Source organism: Tetrao urogallus, assembly GCF_951394365.1.
Source record: "Tetrao urogallus genome assembly, chromosome: 6".
In the NCBI taxonomy this organism is placed as follows: Eukaryota; Metazoa; Chordata; class Aves; order Galliformes; family Phasianidae; genus Tetrao; species Tetrao urogallus.
In genome coordinates this window covers 13,816,934-13,843,705 of record NC_136819.1, presented here as the reverse complement: position 1 = coordinate 13,843,705, position 26,772 = coordinate 13,816,934, and the positions used below count along the sequence as shown (strand labels likewise).

At 49.8% G+C, this 26,772-nt stretch overlaps 1 protein-coding gene across 2 annotated transcripts; it reads left to right on the top strand.

Annotated features, from left to right (window-relative positions):
• Window positions 1–4,535: 4,535 nt before the first annotated feature.
• CD81 (CD81 molecule) lies at window positions 4,536–24,693 on the top strand (the record flags this gene model as incomplete). Of its 2 annotated transcripts, none has more annotated exons than XM_079536939.1 (8): window positions 4,536–4,601; window positions 11,600–11,714; window positions 19,331–19,428; window positions 21,258–21,332; window positions 22,697–22,804; window positions 23,652–23,747; window positions 24,041–24,130; window positions 24,631–24,693. In XM_079536939.1, the coding sequence occupies 8 exons, from the start codon at window positions 4,536–4,538 to the stop codon at window positions 24,691–24,693; spliced, it is 711 nt and encodes a 236-aa protein (XP_079393065.1). The 2 variants fall into 2 exon arrangements, with proteins under 2 accessions (XP_079393065.1, XP_079393064.1); XM_079536938.1 differs by having other exon boundaries at window positions 24,038–24,130.
• Between the last annotated feature and the right edge of the window lie 2,079 nt (window positions 24,694–26,772).

Genomic DNA, 26,772 nt, shown 5'->3' with positions numbered 1-26,772 from the left:
AAGCAGAGCTTTGTTAGAGGCTTTGGAGTCAATATTGAGTGCAAAGCGCTGTGGAGCATCACCCAGCTCTCTCCTGGCAGTCACCAGCCCTGTTCAAGCTGTTTCAAGTTTAGTGGTGATATGCTTACCATGCAGCTGCACCTGCAAACATATCCACTTACTGGTGGTGGGAAGAGATTTGAAGATATGTATATAGGGGTTCTTTAGTACATCACCCTCCACAGAGACAGTCTCCACTGCGAGTTCTGGCTGTCATTGTCAAGTCTACTGCTGTTGTCATTCCTCAGGCCAGTTAGCAGCACACAGGACTCCTGGTGTCCTCAATAAAAATCAATCTCTTGCTGAAAGCTATCATTCCTTCTCTTCTGCAATACACAGCGCTGGGCTGTTCGCAATGGGCTGCCCTCAGTGAGCCTTGTGGTGCTGCGTGTTCCCCATGCAGCTGCATGTGCCTTAGGACTCAGGCTGCTTCTTCCCAACAAGGTAAGCTGGAAGTCCCTCTCCTTCCACTGCTCTATAGCCACAGCTGGGGTTTGGATTTTTTGTTTTTCTTATAAAATATCCAAACAAGTTATAAACCCCCCCCTACAAACACTTGTTCTATATACCATGCTCTTTGATCCCATCTCACAGCCTGCAGCCCTCATCTGCCTCCTCTTACCCAACCATGGAGGAGGGATAGTAATGGGGGCAGAGGGATCAAAGCCTTCCATATGACTCACGTATGCCTGTAGACAGCTGGCCATGCTTCCTAAGGCCACTGCTTGCTTATATTAAGCAGTAGGTGCAGCTTTTTGCTTTCACTTCTCAAGCAGCACTACTAGCAAGGAGGAAAAGGTCTCACACAGCAGCTGAGGATGCATGGGGCTTCTGCACAGCAGAAGTAAAAGACCAAGGATTCGGAGCCCTTGTGCAAGCCTAGGTTAAGCAGTTAAGCTGAGCCTGAAAAGGAAGTTGATTGCGGGGACAGTGGGAATCTTTCAGGCTTCAAATTGCTTTGCTATATCCTGTCCCCCAGACAATGCTGGCTGCCACCAAATTATAACTTCCCCTTTGCTGTGCAGTGTCTGAATTCAAACCCTGAGCTTGTGCTCCTTCTGAAGCCTTGTAACCTGGAAGCCTTGTAACCTGGCAAACTTGGGTGAGGCCTCAGCAGAGCCCAGATTCATTGCTAACTCTCACTGTTGACTTCCCTTAGGTTGCCCGTACCTTCCTAAGGCAAACTACCCCTCTTGCTCTCCTTAGCATCGCTAAGCACCTCTGTTGTTTAACCCTGAGGTGCATCAGCTTGCTTATGGATGCATTGGTTTTCTTTTTAGCCGTGTTACCTTGGCACTGAGCTGTTGCAGCCTCTATTCACCTGGTGATGAATTATACATAGGTGGCACAGCAGCAGTTCCTCAGGCTGCTGAGCTGGGCTCTCGCCCTCCTGGCTATGCTGGAGAAGAAGAGGAAACATCTGTGCTGAAATAGGAACCTGCTTGGGTTTGCTTTCTCCCTCCTATTCACAAGCGGTGGCTGTGGAAACAGCACCTGCACCAAAACAACAACAGCTCCGGAAGCTGCTGCTGCCCTTCACCACTGCTCTCTTTCTCCTCTTTATGTAACCTGCCTGTCACCATAGATAACCCTGCTGTAAATATTTAAAGTGTCAGTCAATGTGGAGGGAAGTGCTGCAGAAGTTAGTAGAGACAGAAACTCAAGGTGAAGCTACCAGCCTCTGCTTACCCAGCAAGGGAATATGGGGATGCAAAGCAAAGATGGATGGGAAGCTCTCTGCCCTGCTCTCCCCACCAGAGCCAGCTCCACTCTTCCACCACAGTGATGTCTCACTGCCTGGGAGCAGGAGGAGCATCACCAGGGCCTGATTTTTGGGTGGCCCTGTGTGGAGCCAGGAGATAGACTCAACAATCCCTAAGGATCCCTTCCAACTTGAGATGTTCTATGACTCTATATGCTTCAGCCCAGAGCTCATCTACCCAACACAGACCATAGATGGGGACCTTGTGGTGGATGAGGCTTTTCCCACAGCCTAGCTGGGATCTGTGAGGGGTGGAGCTGCTGGTTTTCCCCTGCAGAAGCTGTCAGGCAGGTGTGGGGCTGGGATGCTGCTCAGCCCTGTGTCTGCTCTGGGCCCTGTGAGTCACACCCATAGAGATTTTGCCAAAACTACAAGCATGACACTGACCTTTATAGCAGCATCAAAAATAGGGAGAAGAAGAGGAGGAGAAGGGAGATAGACCAGCAGATGAAAGAAACACACCGAGCACCTCTGTTCTCTGCTACTTTACTCCACTCAAAAATGTGAAACAGTGAAAGCACGCTTAAATGACTGCTCCTGGGGGTTGGGTTTTTTTAATTTGTTTTTTTCTCCTTTTTTTAACATCCCCAATAGGTATTTTCTTCATAGGTTTGCCCCCTGGGTAAGCAAACTGGCGTTAACAGCGTGTCTCACAGAGCACCTAAATTTAACCCATGCTACAAACCAGGGAATTCCCCAGCCCTGTGCACAGCACCTGCAGTCCATCTGAGGATGTGACAAGCACAAATTTGCACAAATCAGTTCAACTTACAGAGCAGCCCGCTTGTAAAGATCTGGTAAAGCTGCTGGGAGACTTTGAAATGCGTTCCTGATACTTTGTAGACTTGTACAGCATGGGGGGAAAGGCTGCATCTGATAGCATGTACGTGCTTGAGAAACACTCCGCGGTACCTTGACACTGTAATGTTTGTTTTGTTGGTTTGGGTTTTTTTTTTCCCAGACCGAGGTCAAAGTTTTCAAGCACACTCAGCTGAGCTGACAGGAAGTAAATAAATTGATAGAAGAGAGGGATATTTGGACAAAGTTTGAAATCCTTCCCCACTGCCAAGCTGTAGAGAGGTTTTGTCAGGGGGGGCAGGTGGGTGAACCTCATTTAGATCCCAGAGCTGGGTGTTGTAGGAGATGGGAGCTGTGATCCTTGAGCTGGAGCCATGGATAGCATATGGCTCAGGCATGGGGATGCCCAGCAATAGGAATGCATTAGCTCTGAGCCAGATTGTTTAGCATTTGGAGTGTATGAGAAGTTTTGTTCCTCATTTGCTACTTTCCGTAAGATAAGGCAGAAAGGAAACAGCACCAAGCTTCCCATTGGTGGCTCCAGTGCCAGTTTGGTGGTAGTGATTGCAGTGGGGCTGCCAGCTTCTCAGCATGCAGACACTGATTTGAGTATCTTTCCTTCCTAACCCCAGCTCTGGCTGTGCTGCTGCTCAGGCCTTAACGGTTTGCTGGCAGTTCTTTCTCTTCCCTGCAGCAAACCCTGGGCAGAAAGCAAGGCATTGCTGTGTCATAGCAGGGGAACAAATTTGGGATCATTACCCTTTGTATCAGGATCCAGGCAGGATTACTCCTATAGCCAACGATTTGGTCTATCAGCTAGTGCATGAATACCTCTGTTAGGCTCCAGCTTCATTGGTAAGGCCAAATGAGTAAATGGGACTTAGAGACAAAGGGTTTATGCATCCATGGTAAGCCCACAGTTGGGGATGTACTCAGTGCTAGTCATTGGGGAACTGGGCCAGCTTCTGTTCTGCCTCAGTCCTCACTGGGTGCACAGCAGGTGCAGAAGGCAAAGCAGGGTTCAGCAGGCACCAGGGGTGCTGTCTGAACACCTGAATTCATTTCTTTTTTTTTTTTTTCTTTTAGACATTTAAGGTTTTGTTCTTGATCGGGCTCTTGTGTTCTGAATTCTGTTCTGACTTTTTTTGGTATCCCAGCCCTAAAAGAAGCAACTGTGCCTGCTGGATGCACAGCAGGGTGAGAGCAGGCTGTGTTTCTAGGGATGCACAGGTGAACCAAAGTGGGGTTAGCCTAGAAGATAGGGAAACTTCCTCCTGATTCTGTGATGCTGCTTTTTGGCTTTTAAAATTAAACATGAGGGATACTAAAAATGTCAACACGCGTGACACAGATCTCAGAATCATAAAACCACCAAGGTTGGAAAAGGCCTTCAGTCATCCAGTCCAACCATCCACCTATCACCAATAGTACTCATTAAACCATATCCCTCAACACAAAATCCAAATGTTCCTTGAACACCTCCAGCGTTCAAAGTTGTCCACCTTGTCGGTGACTCCTCCATCTCCCTGGGCAGTCCCTCATCTCTTTGATGGTGAGCCCTGAAATACCCCTAGATGGGTGGGGAAAGGAGCAAAGCAAGCACGGTGAGTGCTTCCGCACAATTTGGGGGTGATCTTTTGGGTGGTAAGGCTGAAAGGAAGCACTGGGAACAAGGCGGTGAGTTTTAATGTACGAGCAAGTGGGGAAAAGGAGGGGTGGGAAGGCTACAAGAGGGGAAACGAAGAACGGGGGAAGGGAGAGGGAAGGAAAAAAACATTCGAATGGAAAAAATGCTTTAGAGGGTGGGACCCAAAGGGACTCCGCCGCTCGGGAGGGGCGGGCAGGGGGCGGCCCTTCCCTGCTCTCCCTCCCTCTCTCCCTCCCCGCCACCGCCTAGCTTGGCCTCAGACTGGGAGCTGCCGCCGCCGAAGCCGCCATGGGCGTAGAGGGCTGCACCAAGTGTATCAAATACCTGCTCTTCGTCTTCAACTTCATCTTCTGGGTGAGCCCCAGCGCGGTGGGGGCGGTTGGGCTGCGCGTTCTGCTAGAGCTGGGGTTTTTCCATTCCTTCTGCCCCCCCTTCCCCCACCAACCAGCCCCCATGTCGAGCTTTGCACCCTGCTATCAGGGCTTTGGTCGGCGGGGCGCGGGGAACATTTATCCTTTGCTATTTTTTATGCGTGCAAACGCAGCTTTATTTATTTCTGTATTTATTCATACGGCACGTCTATATATACTCGCGTAGATGGATGTATTTTTACGTCTGTGGATCCTCGCACAAGGGCGGGGGTTCGGCTCGCTGTCTTCTTTCCGCGCACCCCGTGCGGTGTTTCGGTTGCCGAGGGCTGGATACGGTGAGCCCCCCCGTGCGGAGGGGATGCGTAAAGCAGGGGAGGTTGGGGCTGTTGCTGCCCCTCGCAGCCCTGGCAAGCGCTGGAGCGGGCTGGGGTAGAGCTGGGCGCTGCCTCTGGGAACTTAGTGGAGCCGGCAGATATTCCCAGGGTGTCGCTGAGGTTTGCTTTCCTGACAAAGTTTCTCATGGAATAATTCGTCTGCCTGGGCATGGTGGTGGCAGTGGGTCCTCCCGCTGGGGGAGGAAGGTCACCATTTGCATTCCTGCCCGTTTTTCCCAATTCTGGGTCAAACGCTGACGCGTCAGGGAGCGGTGGAGACGCTCCCCAATCCAGCCTGCCTTGAGACTGTGCTTTGCCTTTCTTCTCACATAGCAGTGACTGAGGAAGGCTGACAAGCAGTGACGACAGCGGGATTAATTGATATCCGATGCTGTGCCAGCTGCAGGATAAGTTGGGACCGTCCTCCTCCTTCTCTAGGCAGCAGAACAGGGCTGCGCCTCCCTGGGCTGTTTCCCCACGAGGTTCAGTGCCTATCCGGGGGTTTTGCTTCCCTCCTGTTCCTAGCTTCCTGCCATTCTTGTTGCAGAAGTGTGGATGCAGAAAGGAAGGGTCCCATGGGGACAGGAAGGATACAGGAGGTCCCTGTGCTGCTGCTGCTCTTGGGCAGGCTCTCTTACTCATTCTGTATACCTAACTCTCAGTAAACCATCCTTTCACTTAGAAGGGGAATGCCACATCCATTTTCCTTCCCTTTATGGCTTCTAGTGCCTACTTCCCAAAGCGCTGCCCAGGGTTTTCCAGCCAGCAGTTGCTTCCCGGGGCTGCCTCCTCCACCAATGTTTTTCACGAACCTGACAGGCTCTGGGGCGGTAAACAACAGGTCTGATGGCTTTCAGACCTTTCTAGTTTTCCATAAGCAGGAGTCGAGGGGGATTGTAAGGTTTAGCACCTCATCAATGCGGTGAGGAGCAAGCCTCCCACAGATGGTGGGAGGAGATGTTTTGGTCACTATCCCGTCGTGAATACCTGTGATAGTTTTATGTTCCGAGGGAGGAAGCAGCGCTGAAGTGCTCATTGCAGGGTGTCTGGGCTGTTGGCAAGGCAGCTGTGTGGGTGTCCCAGCCCTTGGGAGATGTGGGATGAGGGGCTTGGGGCGGTGTTGGTGCCAGCTGCTTGGTATGTGAGGGCTGTGGGACTGCTCTGTTGCTTGTTGTATGCTTGGCGCTGAGTCGAAAACAAGCTTGAGGCAGAACTGGGAGCTTGGCAGGCACCGGGGCTTGGCCGCATGCTGAAAAGCAGCTCACTCCGGGGGAGGAAAGGAAGTAATTCTAAGCCTTAGTTGTGTTAACAAGTAAGAAAGAAGCTGATAACTTTTTGAAGTGGCCCCGTTGTTCTGCTGGGGCGTAAATAAACGGACACCTCCGTAGCAGCGCGGGGGCATAACAAAGCCGCCGTGTTGGGAAGCAAAAGTAAAATGTTGCTTCAGCACCAGTCGCCCTGGGTGCCTTGGCAGCCTCATCTGCCTGAGATTTCTCCTTTCGGAAACTTCTTTACCTTGTGCTTGCGCTTTAGGAGGAACCAGGCTGTTTTGGTGGCTGGGGCAAGCAGCTGGGGCAGGATGTCTGTCAGTGAGCTTACATAGGATTCCGTGCACGTCGCTGGTGTGTGCTGCCGGGTACTGGGAAGGAAAGTCCTGAGGCTGCTGAGAGCTTTCTGAAGCTCCAGTAGACCTGTGGCACCTCCAGCAGAGTTGTGCTGGGTTGTAGCATGATGATAGCTTGCAAGCATCACTAGGGTGGTGGTAGAGAACAAGGGCAGCTCTGGGAGAGCCTCACCCCACTGACATTCTGTCAAGGATAATAAGGAAAAGCTTACAAGCTTGGCCTGAAACCTTGGTAGAAATACTTGAACCCCACTTCTGTTTTTTGTTGCATGGCTGAATTAGGCAGTATACTTGCGATATTTGAGAGCCACGGGGAGCGGTGACTTTTGGGAGATGGCCAGCTGTCTGCAAAAGGTGCTGGGTTATTGAGTGGCTGTGGAGCGAGCTGCCAAGCTCAGGCCCTGAGGCGTCGCTGGTGGAAGGGCCTCAGCACAGTCCAGGTTGGGGCTGGCACGTTGGGCTGGAGCCACTTTTATATACCCTGAGACGCCAAAGGAGGCCTAATAGGTCTTTCGAAATGTGATTAAACATAAGCAGGGAGGAATCAGCCTGCTCTCACCCAGCCCATCAGCTGACATCTCCAGCCCAGCACACTGCCACCTGCTCCAGTGAGGGGTCTGGTTCAAAGAGCTCGCTTCTGGCATGGTGGTGACCAGTTGACGGTTGGACTAGCTGATCTTAGTGGTCTTTTCCAACCTCATTGATTCTATGATTCAGTCCTCCCTTCTATGCTACACGTAGCTATTTTCTCCTACGCATGCTGAGCATGGGTGGGGATGAAAAGGAGGAGCACAGGGGGAATGTGAAAGACCATGCATTATAAACACAGGTGAAGTTGCTGAGTATTCTCTTAACAATTCTGGGGAAATTCTGCTGGTCATCTGCCAGCCTGCAAAGCACACACGCAGACGTTTGGTGACGCTGAGGAAGGTGGCAAGCCTGCACTTCCTCAGCCCTCAGTGGTGGCCCAGTGGGGACTGTCGTGCTCCAGGACTCGTTCCCCTCATCATAACAGCAAGGATTTAAATGAGGTTTAAAACAGGGGATGGAAACCCAGTGGGAGAGATGGAGGTTGGTGTGGTGCACAGCTCAAACACTCTGCTCAGAAGCAGCCTGGTAGGTTCGTAGAAACAGTTTGAGTCTTGTTTGGGTTGCAGCCCCACACGCATGCCTGGACTGGAAATTGCTTAAACAGTGTTAGTCACAGTGTGTCACAGGCTTTTCCAGTGCAGTGGGGTTTATGTTTTGATCCTTGGTCTCCCTGGGAATCGCAGTGTTGCAAACACTGAGGACAGAAGGCTTTGCTGGCATCTGGCTGTAGTGACTTGGGGCTCGGTGTAGTTGGGAATGCACAGTGCAGAGTATTTCCACGTGCCTTGGCGGCATCTCGCTGTGATGTTTCTGGGCTATCGTGTGTACACAACCATTCCTGTGAGCCTTCGGTGTCTGCCTGCAGGAGCTCATTGAAACAGTGCTCCATCCCATGGCAGTACCTGCCTTCGCTACCCGAGGAGGGAGCATCACTGCCAGCTGTGTTCCTGTGGCTCATCTGTCAGACACCCTACAGCTCACCTCCTGTGAGAGCGCATACACGCCTTGGGAGCACTTTGATGCCGTGATGGAAAGCGCTGTGTGGGTGTGTGTTATTAAAAAGGGAAAGCTGTTGTATTACCAGTGGAGCTAAACATTGATGTGTGTGGCCAAACTGATTCTAAAGATGTATCTGAAAATGTTTTCCTGTACTGCTGGGGCAATTAACCCTTGCTGATGGGTGCCAGTGCCTGAAGCTGTACCCATGCAGGGAGCATCCCACGGTGTGTCCTCCTCCAGTGAGTGGGGACACAGGGCTCTCACCCTTCCCCTCCTCCTGCTTGGGCTGTTTGGCACCCAGCCTACCACTACTCCGGGAGCGTTCCTCTGGGTCTGTTTGGAAGGGCCTCACAATGTTGTTGGGCTGGTAACTATAGGCACCAGTGGAGAACTTGGTCCTGCTCCGCTGCTCTATTAATAGTGGCTGCTGGAAAGTGGCCATGGCTGAGCTGCTCCAGGCACAGCATGGATAAAATGCAGCCTTCCTCCTGTGCATGAAGAAAACAGGCCTTTCTGCTTCATTTTTGCCCCAGTTTCTGAACAGACTTAGCCTGCACGTTTTTAGCCATGTGGCCTCACCTTTGACCGCCATCAGAGATTGTGATATCAGGAGATGATGGAGAGATCTCATCTCTACTTTCCAGAAGTGTTGTGGCTTGCAAGTGCCCGAGTCAAGTTCAGTAAAGAAGATTTTTCAGTTCTTTGGCTTCCTTCAGTTGAATTGCATCTTCCTTTATCTGATTTAAGTCACTTCCTCTGCTTACATTCAACTCTGATGTAGCAATTAATTCCTGGCTGCTTGCATGGTGAGCTGCTTCAGCTTTGGTGAGTTGCTTCATCCTTCCATGCCCTCACTCCCTATGGCCCAAACTGAGCAGGAGGGCCAGCCAGCCATGTCCATGGGAAGCTGCACTGTTAAAAATACAGCATTGTGAAATAGCGGCACTGACATAACCCTTCTTTTCCTTGGGGCCAGACTGCAGGGTGTCTGTTGCACTTTGGTCAAGGAGCCCTATAGCCATGGCTTCTTCTTTCTCCTCCTCCTCCCAGCCAGGAAAATTATTGGGGAGAGAGGTGGAGAAAGGCAGCAGGAGGAAGAAGTGTGGTAACGGCAGAAAAAGAGAGTGGTGCACATCCTCATGTGCACAAGCATCATCTTGTATAGGGATTCCCCATGTTCATGGCAAGAGGAGGAATGTGCCTTATGTTCTTAAAGCATGGGTGTTTGCTTCTTTATCATGATAAAGTGATGCCCCGTCTCTTGGATTTTGTGTCTCAGGAGGCTGCCATTCCCCCATGTGCCAGCTAGCAGCCTCAGACACCGGCTTAGGCAGGCAGGATCCAGCTAGAAAAGTCTGGCTAACTGAGGCAGAAGCAATAAATCTCAGGAAGCTGGAAAGGAGAAGCAAAGAGGAAACAGCAGAACTACCGTGGTCGGCCCTTCTGTGCCAGTACACTGTGCCCTTTGGGGTGTAAAGCCTGGGATCAGCTCCTTGTGCCTTTACAGAGGGGCAGGAGGAGGTGTTATTTGCCTTTGTGTTTTCTTCTGAGGCTTTTCTAGATTTTTAATATTATTTGTAAAATAAAGGCAGGCAAAAACACAAGCACAGGGGGGCATTAGGGTAACTGTCAGTTAGAAGGGTTGTGAAACCACATCTAAGAGAAATGTAGCATGAGCATTGCTGAAATTGAAGCTTTTACTATCTCTCCCATTAGAGCAGTCCCCAAAAACACAAATCGGGGCTGTGCTGGGTTTGTGTTTGCAATGAGTCTCAGAGACTTTATGGTCTGAACAGCACGACAAGGAAAAAGGAATTCAGTAGCCTGCATGAGCTGATGGATACCTACAGGAAAAAAAAGGGAAATCCAAGCAATGAGGCTATGCAACTTGGAGACCAGGAAGGCACCCAGGGAAACTGGGGTTCTCTGAGTGCTGCTGCAATGTAAATGCTCACGTCCCAGCGGACACAGGGTTACTCCAACACACCAGCAGGGTTTTCTCCCTCTTGTTTTCATTCCTTTGGAAAGATGCTGTTGTTGCATTCTGTGCTGCTTGGTGGTAGAAGGATGTATGATTTTCATGGAAAAAGTTACTCAGCGTAGCCTAAATCCTGTTTTCATTAGTGAGTGAATGTTGTTTGCTCTTAAGAAATGCAGCTGCTGTTGGATTGAAACTTCCAGCTGAAGGTTCTTGGTGCTCTGTTTAAAAAATGCTTTTCTTTCTGGGTTGTTCTCTAATTGGAAAAAAACCCAACACGTTATTCTGCTGGAACCTGAGTTTCTGCAGCAGTCCAGTGCTCTATTTCCCCTTCCGTGCTCTCCTTCCTCTCTTCTTGTTTCCTTCCCCACTGAATCCCAAGCGTGGCTGAGTTCTTTGCCCCATTCAAGAGATGGGTTGTTTGCAATGGCATCCATGAATCTGAGGACTGCCCCTTCCTTCCCAGAGGATAAGTGGACACAGGCTTTGTTATGTTCTCAGACAATAAGCAAGCAATGCCAGGCTCAATGTGGGGCGATGCTGCTGGCTGCCTTATTTAGAGCCCAGCTGGAGCACTGGCTGCCTCCATGGCACGTCCATAGCCAGGGCTGGGAGAGCCACACTGGAGGGAGCCTGCAAGCAGGGAGGTAGCACTGATCACTGGGGACAAGTGCTAAAGGTGGTCGCTGTGGAGAGCAAAGCTTTTCTCCTTGCCCTCCTGCATTGCCCACAGCGTGAAGGTAGGGAGCCTTTATGCCAGGAGCCACAAGGTCAGCTTGCCCAGGGAGTTCTATACAGGCTGTGTGCTCGCGCAAGCCGTGGGAGCACCGCAATGAAACAGAGTTTTGGTTGGGATTTGCAGGAGTCAGCAAGGGAGAAACTCACTTTCTGGCTTAAGGAGGAGCAAGACTGGGTTGAATGCAAGGAGCCTTTTTTGGAAATTTAAGTCCACGTGCATTTGGTTGAGCACTGCTGCACTTGCACAGCTGAGGACTTTGCATTTTTCCTAAGCAAAATCTCTATTTTCATATTGTCAAATGTGACCCTCGTGCTTGCACCTGACCTGCCTCAGACCCTAATGAAAAACACTGTGTGTCCACTTCTGTAGTTTTCAGGAGTTATCTTCCAGTTTTGCACATGGGCTCTTTTTTAAGATGAGTGGCTTCGGGAGTTTCAAACACTCAGATGGGCATTTAAGCAGATGTTTCCAGCAACTGATCTGAAATTCCATCCTTTCTCTGATGCTTTTTTAAGTGAAAGGGGACTGCCATGGATAGCACGGTGAATCCTGCTGGAAGTCTGCTCTGCCAGGAAGAAATAACTGGACATTAAAGCCACCTGCAGGTCATTATCATGCTCCTGCCTTGGTGTTCAGGTCCGGCCATGGGTAACATGTGGCTCTGCTCTCTCTGCAGCTGGCCGGGGGCATCATCCTTGGAGTGGCTCTGTGGCTCCGCCATGACTCGCAGACCACCAACATCCTCTACCTGCAGCTGGGTGACAAGCAGGCTCCCAACACCTTCTATGTCGGTAAGTAGTGCTGGGATGGAGGCAGAAGGGAGGGCTTGAGATACATGCTGCTGTCCTGATATTCTCTGTACTGCCCTGCTTTGTGGTGATCATTCATGGGTTGCACAGGTGGAGTGAAGACTGGTCCTTCCAGAACTCCTCAGATCAGTGACACGGAAAGTATGTGTCTGTATATCAGGGGAAGGTGGAGGTCTGAGTTTGTTCCTCTTCTCGTCTGTAGCTGAAAGTGTTTACATTCCATCTACCCATCAAGTGGTGTATCAGAGAATCACAGAATGGCTTGAGTTGGAAGGGACCTTAAAGTCCACCCAATTCCAACCCCTGTCATGGGCAGGGCTGCCCTCCACCAGCTCAGGCTGCCCAGGGTCCCATCCAGCCTGGCCTGGAGCACCTCCAGGGATCCACAGCTTCTCTGGGCAGCTGTGCCGATGCCTCACCACCCTCTGAGGAAAGAATTTCTCCTCACCTAAATCTCTTTTAGTTTAAAACTATGCCCAAGCCCTTCTGCCCAGCTGTGCATGACTGCCAGAGATGCTCCTGCTGTCAGCAGCAGTGGGTTTTGCCCCCTCCTGCCTTGTACCCAGAGCTGTATTTAAAGTATTTCCCCTTTGTATGTTTTACATTAATAATAATAATAATAAAAAAAAAAAGTTAAACATTTTCCTTTCCAGGAGCTGATCCAAACACCTCCTTTCTTTGGAGGCCAAATGGATGTGTCCCAAAAGACACTTCTCCAAAACCTGTGAGCATCCTTTGCTCTTTGGCTTGTTTACATTCACTTTCTGTCCTTGCCCTTTGCTGTTTGGGTGCGGGTGGGGAGTGCACAACAGCAGCAAGCCAAAACCCCCCCCAGCCCCACTGGCTCCCAGTGCTGCAAGCAGCCCGGCTGCACGGCTCCTGCTCTGTTTAAAGTTATAGTCAGCAACACTCTGCCTGGATTCCTTCTGGTGGCTGTAATTTCCATGCAGTAATAATAGCAAAGCGTTTCTTTCAGCTGCTGTCTCTCTTAGCCAGCCCTCTTCAGCCTGAAGTCTGGGATTCTGTTTTTCTCCTTTTACTCCTCTTTTTCCCCCCAACAACTGGCATGCCCTCCCCTGCCCTTCTCCCCCCCCCCTTTCTCCTGGCCATCCAACAACCACACAGTGTTCCTGCCTTGGAGACTTCTCCCTTGAGCCCAGGACTGGTCTCTAGATATGTATTTTTCCCTTTCAAGCTGCTTTTTAGTGGCTTCCAGGGCCTGTAGGGAGGCTGTAATGCTGGGCAGGCCTTGCTGTGGGATGGGGAGCACAATGGAACAGTCAACAGGGGCAAACATGCACAGTGGGGGTTTGTATCCGGGAGAGGGAGTGGTGCTTTGCTGCCTCCTGGCTTTTCTGCCGGGTCCAGAAAGAAAAAGCTGTCCAAAAAGAAAGAGCTGTTTTGTAAAAGTTGTTATAGCCACATGTGTGTTGTGAGAGGAAGAAACAGCGCTGCATGCGGGGCCAGGCAGCAATGGAGAAATGAGAGGAGGAGGATGTGGGGAGCAAGGCATGATGCTTATCTATCTTCAGCCTGCATCAGGGTTTCATGTCTCCCCAGAAATAAGGCAGAAGCAAAGCAGCTTGCCACCACAGCCTTCTCCCCCTGCAGGTCTCCTCCTGGAGAGCTCACGCTGCAACAAGGGGCACAGCAGCTGGTTTGGGGCTTCCAAGAGCCAGCGAGACTGGGGATGGGGATCTCTTGGGTGCTTCGTGCTTTTGAGACTGTAGAGGAAACTGCTTGCTCTTCTTTCAAGGTTATGGTTTTACAGTGTGCAATTTCCGAGGTGATTTGACTTGCTAAGGGGCTCTGCTGGCACTGGTGAGTTATTTTTGCCTAACAGAGGAAGCCTGGGCATGCTTCTACATACACATCAGCTGTGAGCTCGCAAGTGTAAGTCACCATACAGAGAGGCAGCGTGAGCCAGCAGTGGGAGCTGGGTGCCTCACAGCCCTCCCTGCTGGCAGCTGTTCTGAGAGAGCAGCTGGGTTTCCTCCTGCTCTTCCTCTCTCTCCCTTTTAGTTGTGGATTTCAATCAAAAACCTGTCCTGAAATATGCTGTTAGCTGGTCAGCAACCAGCCTTTACAGTAGCTCGCGGCATTGACAAACTGAATGCTAACAACTGGCTAACCATTTCCTAGATATCTAGTGACCCCCCCGCATAAAGAACCATCTTCTTTTTCAAAAGAGCAGTGCTGTGAGAGCCTCGCTGCTGGCTCCTCTCAGCATTCCAAACTGGGCAGTGGGTACCCAGCTGTTCCCAACTGGGATGGAGCAGCACGACCCACTGCTTTCATTGTCTTATCCCTGGGCCTCAGGCCAAGCACAGAGCCGTGCAGACTTGAGTGTAGTTTTCCATGCGGCGTTGGGTGTAGGAAGAGGGCTGAGTTTGCTGCTGTTTAGTTTTCCCTCTGACTTTTCACTTTTTGTCAGTGGTTCCTCTGCCGTTTCCTTCCCAGAACAGCAGCACCGTCAATCTTTGGGAGAGTCTAGGGTTTCGGGCAGGCACACAGTAACGATTTAAATTTGGACGCGGAGTCTGTCGCTGCCACTCCCTTTCTTTCCCCTTCTCTGCTGTCCTGCAGTGTATTGCTGCCCAAATAGAAAACATATCATCACTTTTCTATGTTTGGGCTTTTTCCCCTAGCGACGAGGCTGATAAAGATGGCAGTTCTGGCTCTGGCTCCCCCGCATCTGCATGTGATCATGATGCGATACCATTGCTGGCAGCAATGTAGCCAGCATGGCTACATGGCAGCATGGCTGCAGCCTGGGCTTCGTACAGCACCTTCAGGAGACTTTGCTGGCCTCAGGGGCTCTGATGCTCACGTTAAAGCTTATTTAGCAGCTGTGCAGGAGTGGTCAGGACACCTGAGCTTCCCTGGGTTTACCTGCTGGCCTTCTGACATGTAGGAGCGCTCATGGCCATGGGTTCCAGTTGTGGCCAAGCCATTATGTCACAGGGCTGCATGTCTTGGGTGCAGGCTCTCATGGAAAGACCCAGGGAGCCCCAAAGTCCCAATTTCTGGGTCCTTGTGCTCTGTTCCTTCAGGCCCTGATGTGTGGCTGACTGGCAGAGATGTGAGCGGTGGCCAAGCTCCCACACCCAGCAGTAGAAAACAGGGCTTACATTTGGCATTGAAGCAGAGTGAGCAGAGTGGGTGATTGCTAAATTAACTTGTACATGGTTTGTTGTTTGTTTTTTTTTTTCTCAGTGGGAAGTATGCGTATTTTTCTCTATTGGAAATAAACCTATTTATAGGTAAGGATAATTTAATTATCTAGTCTCTTAAAAGAAGAAAAGGCTGTGGTTTGTAGGTCCTCAACTTGCCAATAATCACTGACAGATCAACTCCTTCAATAGTGGTAGAATTTTTCTTAAAATAACAGATATAGTGCACAACACGTTGTCAATAGTTCCCTCTAAGTGTTTGGCTTATACCATTTCTTTAACAATGAAAATAATCACCTTTCTGTATTTTTAGCTCAGAATCGGTTTCTATTAAAAAAGCAACTTACACTTAATTGTAACCCAGCATACCTTCATAGTGATTAGCTCCTGAGGATCATTTACTCTGCAAGCTAAAGTTGGTTCTGACTTAAGGCCACTTCCCTGCTGGCTTAGTAAATCTTGACTTAAAGTTGGTGGCAGTGAGTTATTTTGGGTTCAGATCTACCCGAGTGCAAAACAACTTGTGTCATTGCGTATTCGGGTTAGGCTCAGAAGGCAGCCTCATTGCCTCTAACATGCATCCTGCTCGTGCTCCCTGTTTGTGCACTGAAGTCAAGGGAAGCTCCAAAACTCCCTGGGCTTTGTGGATGCTGGAGACATGCAGCAGTCCTCCTCCAAGCTGCGTGCTGACTTTTGAGACCCAAGGTCTCTGTCATATGATTCTATGACCCAACATTTCCCAGACAGGCAGAACAGAAGAAATCTGGTTGTGTCATCTCTTCCTGTGGGGTCAGTTTGCGTATGGGTGTGTACACATGTGGATGTTTGTTGGGTTTCTCCACACATTCCCTTTGTTTTTGTAAAGGAAGGTGAACCCCTTTCCTTTTCCTCGTGTTCTCCCACACAAAGGCAGTGTCTCCACATGTGTGACGTGTGGCCCCAGAGGGCTTTCCATGCTATGCGACAGGGTTACTCCATCTGGAAGGCATTAGCAGCTATGAAGCAGCAGCATTTCTCTTAGGAAAAGGGCTGGAGGGAAAGGAAGGGGCTTCCCAGCTGTCATCTCCCAGCACTCTCTCTATTTTTTGGCGCCTCTCACACCATTTCCAGGAAAGCACTGTTGGTCCTGCTTGCACTGTGAGATGGGATACAGGCTCCTGGGGCTGGGGGGGACCTGCTGGGCTGATTCCATGAGTAAGTGGATAAAAATATCCCAGCGCAGCCTCCCCTCATCCAGCCCAACTTGGAGGGACTTCCCACGCCCTGCTTCTGTCTCACCCTCAACTTGAAAGGAAGCGGACCAGGGTCAGGACTTGTTGGCTATGGAGACAGCTTTCTCCAGGACTCGTCCTCCCCACCTCCAAGCATTGGTGCCAGCCTTCCCCATTTGGCAGCCGCAGCCCTGCCAGTCTCATTGGTGGCTTGCACAAGCCTTGCATTCTCCTCCCTGGGAGCCGCTCTGGCGGGAGGATGAGAACAAAAATCTCTTTTTCCCTCCCCACAAAGGCTCCGCAAGCCCTGGCCTGGCAGCCTAGGGCAGGAGGAGAGCATCGTGAGGGGGGCAAGGCTTGGAGAGCCGCCCAGCTTTCCTGGGAAGAATGGTTCGATGCTGGGGAGATTTCTTTTTGCCTTTTTTTTTTTCCTTTTCTTTTCTTTTGGAAACATTGCCATGGTGACCTGAGGGGAAGAGACTGGCTTCCATTAGCTTAATGAGTTAAAGCTGCTGAGAGAGAATAGGGGGAGGTAGGTGGGAGCTGCTTGGGAATGCCCCTGCCTGGAGCCTTGCACAAGGGGAGGGCTGTCTTGTCCTGCTCCTCATTTCGCAAGGACACTGCTGGGCTTGTTCCTTCTTTTATTTTTTGAGGTTTTCTTTTTAATTTATTATTATTTCTTCTCTGCTTTTTCTATTGTTTTTTCTTCTTTCCTTCCTTCTCAACGGAGGGAGGGTATGGGTTTTAGAACACTGTGGGTGCCAGCAGTGCGACCACAATGCTGGAGCAAGTAATGACATCTAGTGCTTCCCACCCCTGCTCCCAACACTTAGCATCCTGGATCCTACCTGCAGTGGGAAGCTTTTTCAGTCCAGGACGGGCTTACAGACATTGATTCCCTTCTCTGAAGCTGGAATCAGGAGGAGGCTTGGGCAAGGGGAAGCCCAGTCAGGTGCTTAGAGGAACAGTGTGTCATTCAGGATGGGATGACAGGTGCCTTGCTCACTGACACCAAGCCCACACTGGCTGTCATCGCTGCAGGCTGCCAGGAATGAGAACTAAGACGTGTCAGGCTTCTTTCTGAGAAATGGGCTGGGCTGTTCCAGACCTGCCATGAGCAGCCCTCCCACTGCCTGGCACCCAGGCAAACACCAGGCACCAGCTCCTTTCCCTCAGGGGAAGGGTTGGGTGTGGGAAAACGTGATCCAGAGCATACGGCTGGGTGTCTTGGTTGGCTTTTGTTTTCTTTTGCAACCTTCAGTGTGGCATTTCCAAGGAAATTTGTATTGTATGAGACCATATAGTATTGTTATGTATTTTGTAGATGTTTTTGAATAGGCCCCATTGCCTCCCCATAGGCTGCAGTGCTCTTGGTTGTGTGCCCCACGCTGCAACTGGCCTCTATCCCCAAGCTTTAGAGGGTTTTTGATCTCTCTGTGCTCAGACCCATCTCCCTGTCTTGGCAGCGTGGGACCTGGGGATGGTGGTGAGGTAGCTGTCCTTCATGACCCTTAAATGAAGCACAGGAAGGGGCTCTTGTCCCTTCTGTTCTCCCAATGATGTTCTGACAGTGCTTGCTCAGCCTGGAAGTTGCCTTCAGTGTTCATTTTGAGGGATATAAGAATACAGCCTTCTGTAGCCCTGTGGGGAAGCTGCTTGTCGACTCCCCGCAGCATCGTGCTCTCCAGAAGTGCTACATCTGCATTGTTGCCTCCTACTGGGAGGATCAGTGGGAATGGTGGCTTTTGTGCCATGGTAATGACTTACCCCCTTGTCTGCAGTGGAAGTAGCAGCCAGTGGATCGCGGTGAGGATGTCTGTGTCACCGTGACAGGGACATCCTGCTGGGTCAGCTTGCCATTGTGCCGCTCTTCCCTTGCGCCCGGCTTCCTCCCTCCTGCTGCCTCTAAATATAGCAAGGGAGAGATGTGGGGTCCCCGCAGAGGGGCTGTACTGGAGACACTTCCCTGTCCAGGTGGGCTGGGGTGTTTGCAAGGTAGTGGCTTTTGTTTTAAAAGGGAAGGATCAGGAGCTGAAGTTGACCCTTTCCTGTGTCTACCACATCCATACTGGGGTTTTAAACACATCAAGGTTGTTGTCTATCTGCTTTTTAGAAGGTTTACCTTGCCTTAACTTCACTTGCAGTGAGGTCAGCAAGAGCACTCATGTCACGCATGCCCATTACAAATGGCTTTGTAATGGAAAATAGAACCCATTTACAAAATGGCAGACCCACAATACTTAAGAATATTAGTTAATTAAAATACACCAAACCTATGGGCTACGTGAGGAGAAAGCAGTATTTCTGGAGCAGGAGCCAAGTGATGTGTAACTGAGCTGGCAGCACTTGGCCATTGAGAGCACTTGGGTGACCCAGCTCTGGGTTCCTTGGTGAAGGAGCTTTGGTTTCCCAGCGCCCTGTGTCTGGTGTCCCAGCATTGGAATAGTTGAGAAGCAAGTTTGCTGTGAGAGTTTAGAAAACTTCACTGTGGAAGAGCCTCTAAAAAACAAACGCTAGATTGTATTAAATGAGATGCTTAAGCAGTGCTTTTCCCTTAGTTTTGTGATGGGATAAATATCTGTGTAATGTATTATATAAACAAACCATATGCCCTGTTGCTTGTTTAAAAAGATAACGCTAACTCATCATTTTCATTTCCTCTGCTTAAGTATTTAAAATAGGGTGCCATGGGAATTCCTATACTGCAGCTTTCAGGATGCTGTAGTGCCTTTGTCTTCCCCGCTATGCCCTCTTCCTAACAGTGATCAAGCAATTTTGGAGGTGGTTGCTTTTAAAAGGTTTGGTGTTACCTACTTGGAGCACTCTGAGGTCTGACTCTCCCGTGTGCTGTGTGGTTTGCCAGGGTGCGAGCATCCCACTGAACAGTGAGGGTTGGCTCGGGCTGAGGGAATCTCTGTGAGCAAAGACACCCCAAAGGTGCTTGCTGACAGTAATAACTTTTATTTTAATGGGAGGAATAGTAGGGTGGAGGTTTGGACCTGAGGATGTCAGTGTTGGTGGAGCAGCAAGCAGTGTGAGATGCAGTGGCTTTGCTGCTGCCATGTCCACCGCTGCCTCTGCTCCTCTGTCTCCCAGCACTTAATTATGCACACCTGTAATGAGCAGCGATGAGCAGCTAACATGCCTGGCCACAGTGAGATGCTCCCACAGATCATCCCATGTTAACATCCTTACCTCTTGCTCTGCCTTGCAGGAATCTACATCCTGATTGCTGTTGGTGCTGTCATGATGTTTGTGGGCTTCCTGGGATGCTACGGCGCAATCCAGGAGTCACAGTGCCTTCTGGGGACGGTAAGGCTCGGTGCTTTGGCTTCTGCCCAGCAATGTGGCATCAAGTGGTCCCTGTGCCACTTCTTCCCTACCCTATATCCCCTGCCGTTTCTCATTTCAATCTTGGTTTGGAGGCTGTTGTGGAGATTCCAGATCTTAATGTTTTTTGCCTGTTAGGAGGACTAGGAAACAGCGAAGGTTTCCCACAATATCTTAGTGAGATTGTCAAGGTAAATCCTGGGAAACCCAGTGCTGCAGAGCTACAGGTGTCCTTGATGTCAGGCAGCAGCTCGGATTCCTGGCACAGTGTGAGCTCATTTGCACAAAGTGCAGCCACACCAAAAACTTGTGCCTCCGGAGAGGGACATGCAGGTACTTGCAGCAAGTTCTCACATGCAGTTCAGCTTCAGACCAGGTGCCAGGCTTCGTAACATTGCCAGGTAGTGGCTGCAAGCCTCAGGGAGGTGCTGGCTGCAAGATGCTACCAGTGTGGAAGACTGTGACCCATGATTGCAGACCCTGATAGGACAGAAGGAACAAGAGCTTTCTTCCCCTTACTTTGAAGATCACTTACCCCCAGGTTGCTTCTGTATCCACACGGGCTCTAAGGAGGGGGCTCTCGTCAGCTTTTATAAGGTACTTTTGTACATTAGTGGATGAGAGCAGGGTTTTGCTGCAGGCTTTATCAGTGCTACAAGGAATAGGAGGAGCCCCTGCGCAAATCTGACAGCGATGGTTGCAGCAAGGTCTGACAGCTTTGGGTTGTTTTTTTTGTTAGCGTGAGCGATTACAGAATCTGAATTACCCCTCATACCCTCTTGAAGTTGGAAAGAGGATTAGGAGGGCAGATGGTACTACGTACCTGCAGCCCAATGGGGAAGCTGTCTGCTTTGGCTGAAATTAGCAGCTCGAGCTGCCGGGTGCTGCTTGCATGTGCTCATGCTGTGGCCTGCCAGGAAAAGGCTGGAGATGCTTTCTGATGGCCCTTCCTGCTGGCCAGAGCTCCCACTGGGCTCGAAGGATATTTAGGGCAGCATACTTGGGGTGCTCTGCAGGAATGACCCAGAGACCTCGGTCACCCAGCCAGGAGCACCTCCATACGTGCCATGGTATAGAGCTGTACCCGCGGTGCTTTGCAGCTGGCAGAACTGTGCCTGCAGAATGCTTGATCCCTTGATCTGGGCTGAACAAGCCACCCCTCCTCAAGGGGTACCACCATGAAAGTGAGCCCTCCCGCTGAGTTCTGTGTGAGCTCTGCAGCACCCCAATTCCAGTCTGATGGATTGACCACCACAGGATGTTCCTGAGATACAAACAAGGAGGAGGAGGAAGGCTTGGTGTGGTGACAGGGAGGAGTGTGGGAGCTGCAACAACAGGGCGAGGCTGTGGGAAGACATCAATTTTTATATTTATTCAAAAAACTGCAGTAGCTTTGCAGAGCTGAGAATGCCGAGAGAGCTGGCCGTTAATCATCCCCTGAAGCCCTGCAGCTCCTCAGCAGCCAGAATGTGCTTTTAACCCTGCGCTGGCAACTCCCACCCTGGGGCAGGATGGGGGGACTGGCTGAGAGTTTCTGCAGCAATTGGTTTGGTGATACTGGAGCATCCTTGAGCCTGCTGTCTCTGGGGGGGAGAGGGGCTCTGGTTATCTCTCCTCAGCTGTGCCAGCATGGAGCTTGGGAATGGAGTAGCATCTGGTAGCTTGTAGGATGATGTGTTTGGGATAAGTGCGTGACAGACCTTGCTTGGGTCTCCTCCATCAGAAAACCTGCCGTGCACCCCTCCCGCCTTATTGCTTCTTCAGCCTGTACAGGTGTGCTTAAGTGTCCCCCTCCCACTTTGTCTCCACAGTTCTTCACCTGCCTGGTGATCCTGTTTGCCTGTGAGGTTGCAGCTGGAATCTGGGGATTTGTCAACAAAGACCAGGTAAGGCAGTTCCACGTCCTGTGACTGTGGGATGGGGAGGCTGTGCAGGCACAAAGGCCGGGTTAGAAACAGCTCCTGGCTGCCAGCGGTGGGGAGCGAATTTGAGTTTGCATATAATGCATGCCATGGCAGAAGGTTGGGCCTGCTCAGTTCTTACATAGCTCAGGGCTGTGGTTGGAAACACCCTTACACCGAGAGCATGACTTCACCAGAATAAACTCCCTGGCTAAATGTACTGCTATGCAGACAGCGTGCTGTTCCCAAGCAAATTCACCTTTGCACATGTTGGTTTGTGAATCCTGAGCAGTTAAAGATGTATGAGTGAAGCAGCAGAGCAAGATGGAGGCAGGGTGAGGAGGGCTGTGACTGCTGCTCTGCATGCAGGTGGAAAGCTTCAGGTTATGGGAGAAACTTAGGGTTTGCCCACGTGAAAGCAACGACCGCAGTCGCTCACAATGAATTTCACTGTTTGAAATGGGTGGGGCAGCTGTGTGTTGGCCTTTTCAGCCACGATAAGCAAGCTGCTTGGAAGCCTCTGACAGCTGGCTGTACCCCAGTATTGTGTGATTGCATCTCGTGGGCTGGGAAGGAAAAGATGGGCGCACCAAGGGCACACTCAGGAGGATGAGGCAGAAAGTCTGCCTGGGCCAGCACCCTGGGGGACAGCAAGTGCAGCAGGCACAAGATGCCTCCATGGGACCACAGGCAGTCTGTCTCTGGCCCTGCCATGTTAGTTCTGCTTTAGCTACAGGATCAGGAAGCGATTATTTGTTTTGTTTTGTTTTTTTCCATACCTCTGTACCATAATCAGGGAGTACTGCCCTCCAAACCCAACTTTTTGAGTAATTATGAAAAAATGCTGGGATAAGCGATTGATATGGCATTGCTTTTTGCTGCAGTCCCTTTATTTGTGTGCTAATCCATCGCATGCCGCAAAAACAGGTGTTCTGGAAAGTGCTTTCCTTTCCCATACTTGCCCATATTTTTTTCTTTTGCCTGTCCTCCTTTCATCGCCCTCCCAAATTATTGGTAAGTGTTGGAGGATGAGCCATGAGGTCAATTTCCCTGAAAATGAATGGGGCTTTTTTCCTGGTCTTCTTTTTTTCTTGCTTGGCAGAGCAGATGCTGGTGGGTGTGTGCAGTCCACCGGGCCAGCTGGCTGAGCTGGGGCATGGCTGTTAATTCTCCAGCAGCCATTACAGGATGGGGACATCCTGCCCCATGATAGACGAGGCTTTCCCCATAATAAGAAGGGTCCAAACCTATTAAAACAGCATGTCTGCCTGTAAGTGCTGTCTAGGGGAAGCTGCTGGGTGGGTTTCCTTATTCTCAGGCTGAAAGGAAGTTTTTCTGGTCTTTCTTAGATAGCCAAAGACGTGAAGCAGTTCTACGACCAAGCGTTCCAACAGGCGCTCATGGCAGATTCAGACTCGAACAACGGGAAGGCTGTGGTGAGGACTTTCCATGAAACGGTGAGGCTCCAGCTGCACACAGTTGGTCGAGGCAGCTGCTGGGGAACGGGGTCTATCGTGCCACACTGTACTTAAACAGCTCCCCAAGGAGAAAGAGACATTAAATTCACCTGCAGAGCAGGGAGTGAGGACAGCACTGCGTTATTAGTGGTTAGGGTTGAGGTGAAGCAAGTCTGTTCTTGCTAGGCTTTTGCTGCCTGCTTTCCAAGCTCTATGGAGAAAAAAAAAAAAAAAGAAAAAAGCTCCTCTGCGTAGGAATTTCCTTGCAGCCAGAGGAAATGAGAATGTGGGAGGAAGGAGGAGAAACTGTGGTCAGGAAAATGGATAGGAAAAGCAGTGTCCAAAGCAGATGATGGTTCATTCAGGCCCTAGCCTGTAAGGCGACCTCTTCTTAAATGCCGAGTAACAGAGCTGCACCTTCTTATATGTTCTGTCCTTCACACTGTCTGAAGAAGTGTGGCCTGAGCTTTAACAAAACTGCTTTTAATTTACCTCAGCACTCTAAATCAAGTAAAACTCAGTGGAAGACAAACGTTGCTCTGAGCGGCTACATTTGAGACTTCCCTCTGCTCAGCAGGAAGTAAATTTCTGGAGAGAGCTGTATTCATTCTCCTCCAGGATATGAGGCCAGACATGTCTGGGATTACTGTAGGAAGCAGCTGCCCTGCATGTGAAGAAAAAAGTTGAATTTGGAAAGTTGTTTCTTCCTCTTGCCTTCCTCCCCTTCCCCCCCCCGCTCCTCACACACATCCAAGATGCCTCCAAAGTCTTGGGTGGCTTTTGAAGATGTTTAGTGGTGAGGAGAGGGATTGCTCTCTTCTAACCTGTTTTTTCCTTGTCTTTGCAGTTGGACTGCTGTGGTCCTGATGCTGTGGTTGGAACACTCACTCCTCTGTGGAGAGATGACCTGTGCTCAAAGGACTTCCTGAAAGGCTTGCTGCAGGTAGGACTGGCTACTCTGCCCTTAGCACTGCCACAGAAAGCTGAGGCTTTATTTGGGATCTGGATACAGGGTAGAGCTGTTGTTTATTTGGAGATTGTGTAGAGGGACATCGGGTTCCTGTTGATACTTCCTGTGGTGCTCCTGCTTGAGGAGCTCGCATCCAGTGGGGAGTCCTAGAGCCATAAACGTGAGTGGGACAAGGGAAAAGCGGGGACCTCAGAGTGCTTTTTTGGATATCTGGGGAAGGTGGGAGAACAGCAGGTACTGACCGTGTTGGTTCTCTGCTTCAGGCTGACGCAAGCTGCCACAAAAAGATTGACGAGCTCTTCTCTGGGAAGCTGTACCTGATCGGTATCGCTGCCATCGTGGTTGCTGTCATCATGGTAAGCATCACCGCAGTGGGGATGGGAAGTGGGAAGCTAGACCCCCACCCAGCAGACCAGAGCCCTCTGCACCGCAGCTGCTCTGGTACACAGCAGGACTGCAGGCTTCGTGCCCCCAATATCTTGTTGGAGTGGGTGCCCAGGCAGTGGGGTGAAGCAGGACCACACACAGGCCCTTCTGGAAAGGTAGGGGGCTGGAGCTCATCCATCCTCACTGCCTCCAATGCTGGTCCTTCCTCCTGCCGTGGTGCCTGGCCTCTGGGGTCCTGCAGCAGGAAGGAATCTTCTCCCTGGTGTTCAGTGGCACTCGGGATCTTATCTCAAATTGGCCAGATCCGTGAAGAAATGGCAGCAAAAACATCTCTGCCTTATCTTTGGCATGAGAGTGTTTACTTGGAGGGTGTGGAACGTGAGAATGTCTTAATCCCTAGCTTCAAGAGAGGGGAGCTCCCATGTCTTGGGGATCAGCACCTCACTGGTGGCTTTGTGTCTCCTGACAGATCTTCGAAATGATCCTGAGCATGGTGCTGTGCTGCGGCATAAGGAACAGCTCCGTCTACTGAGGCGTGAGAGCGGGGAGGGGAAGGGGGGAGCAGGGCAGACGGCGCTGGAGGGGACCCCAAGTGCCACCAAGTGACCAGGAGACATTTCAACAAAAGACAAAGAAAACAATGTATATAAATACTTCCAATATTACCATACAGTACTTATCATTTTTATTTTGAAGTACTTTTTTTTTTTTTTTTTTTTTTTTTTTAAATAAATAAAACTTTCCCGTATCCTTGTGGCTCAGTTAGTTACACATCACTTTTGTGTGATAGGGAAAGCTGCTGTAGCAGATCTAATCCTTCCTCCCCCTTCCCCAGCCCCAAAATTCAGAAATAACAGTGGTGGAGGATGTACAGAAGAGAAGGCTGCAGCCTGTTATCAGAAATCTTTGCCTTGCTTTTTACTATTTCAATACAGACTGTTTTTTTTTTATTATTATTATTATTATTTTTATATATGCATAGTTTGATGCTGAAGCTGGATTTAGCTTTTTTGGTCATTTGTTTTCTTTTCCTACCATCATCCTAATTCCCAGCATTTCCACACTGTCGTCTGGGAAAGCCAGGAGACAGGAAGGGGAGCAGACCCAGTTGGCTGGGTGCAATGTGTCCTGGCGAGATGGAGGTGAATGCTCCTCTCAAATCTGTTTGCATCGCTAGGTTATCTATTACCACAGGTCACACTGACATTTTTTACTCTCTGAAAGTAGATGATCTTTATAGTTGTTTTTTTTTTTCTTTTTTTTTTTTTTTTCTTTTTTTTTGTTAGTTTTTCTGTAAGCTCTGACTTTATAAATTGGCTCATTTCCAGCGATCTGTCACGTTAAAGGGTCAGTGGCTGGGGATGAATTGAGTCCCGGTTCTTCTAACAGAACATCCTGAAAACTAAGTTGTTCTATCTTTTTTTTTCTTTTTTTAAACCTCGCTGAATGTTTATAGACATAAATTTCTGGAGTGAATCTAGCGTTGTACAGAGCTTTCCAACTGACACTTAGATACAAATGATATTGGGGGGGGAAAAAAAAAAGCAAGATTTTTTAAAAAAGAAGAAAAAAAAAAGTCCTTAACCTTAAAAATTCTACATTTACACACTGCAGGGGTTCCCAGCTGTATACATATACGCTTTAAGATTTCATCTTTGCATCACTCTTTTGCTCGGTGAAATTTTCCCTGCTTCAAGTATATTGTCGCACTCTGTAGCATTGCTGGGAAAATTTAATAGCCTGATTTTTGCAAAAGAATTTTAAAAATTGTTTCTCTCTTAAGACCTTTCATTTTCAGTAACAGTACCTAGAGATCAGCTTACCAGAACAAGGGAATTCAGGATTATTGCACCAGTCAAATACTTTCCTGTGCTCTGGTAAGCGCTGGTTGCCAATTAGATGTATGTGGCTTCTGTTGTATGCCACTCTTACCGTGTACATAGAGGGGAAGAGTGACCCGGGATCTATGTAATAAAATCAGAGTGTCTCTAAAAAGATGATCTATGTGTATAGTTCTATAGATATATATTTTTAAGCAAAGCTTTTTCCTTAGTCCAAATGGGCACCTGAGCTGGAAATCTTAGCATCTCTCAGCTCTTTGCCACATCGAAGCAGGAAAGGGGAAGATGTAGAACTTGCAGTCGCCTTCCTCACTTCAGGAATATTTCTGTTTCTTTGAGGATTTCACTCTCCCCTTACCTTCAGGTAGTGGGGAGGAGCTCCAAATCAGATGAGGAGAGAGAGATGTGGTCAGTATGAGCACCTTGTCTGTGGCACGTGGGTGCCAAAATGGAACAGGAAATTCCTGCAGTGGGGCAAGCTGATCCCTGCAGTGGTTTTTCTCCCCTTTCTCTCACCCCCTTCCCATTCCTGCCTTTTGGTATATAGGGCCTTTAAGAATTATATAGAGGGAGAAAAATATATAAAATTGCTCTAGGTAAGAGGAGGACGTGCTTCAACAGACCTTTGTTTTGAGGGGGTTTGGAGGAGAAAAGATTCAGCCTTAGAAACAGCCTTAAAGCAACACTGCCCTGAATGTCCACTTTGTGCACGTGGAGAATGAGGCTCGGGTTTGCAGTAGGTAACCCCTTCCAGGCTCCCCAGCATAGCT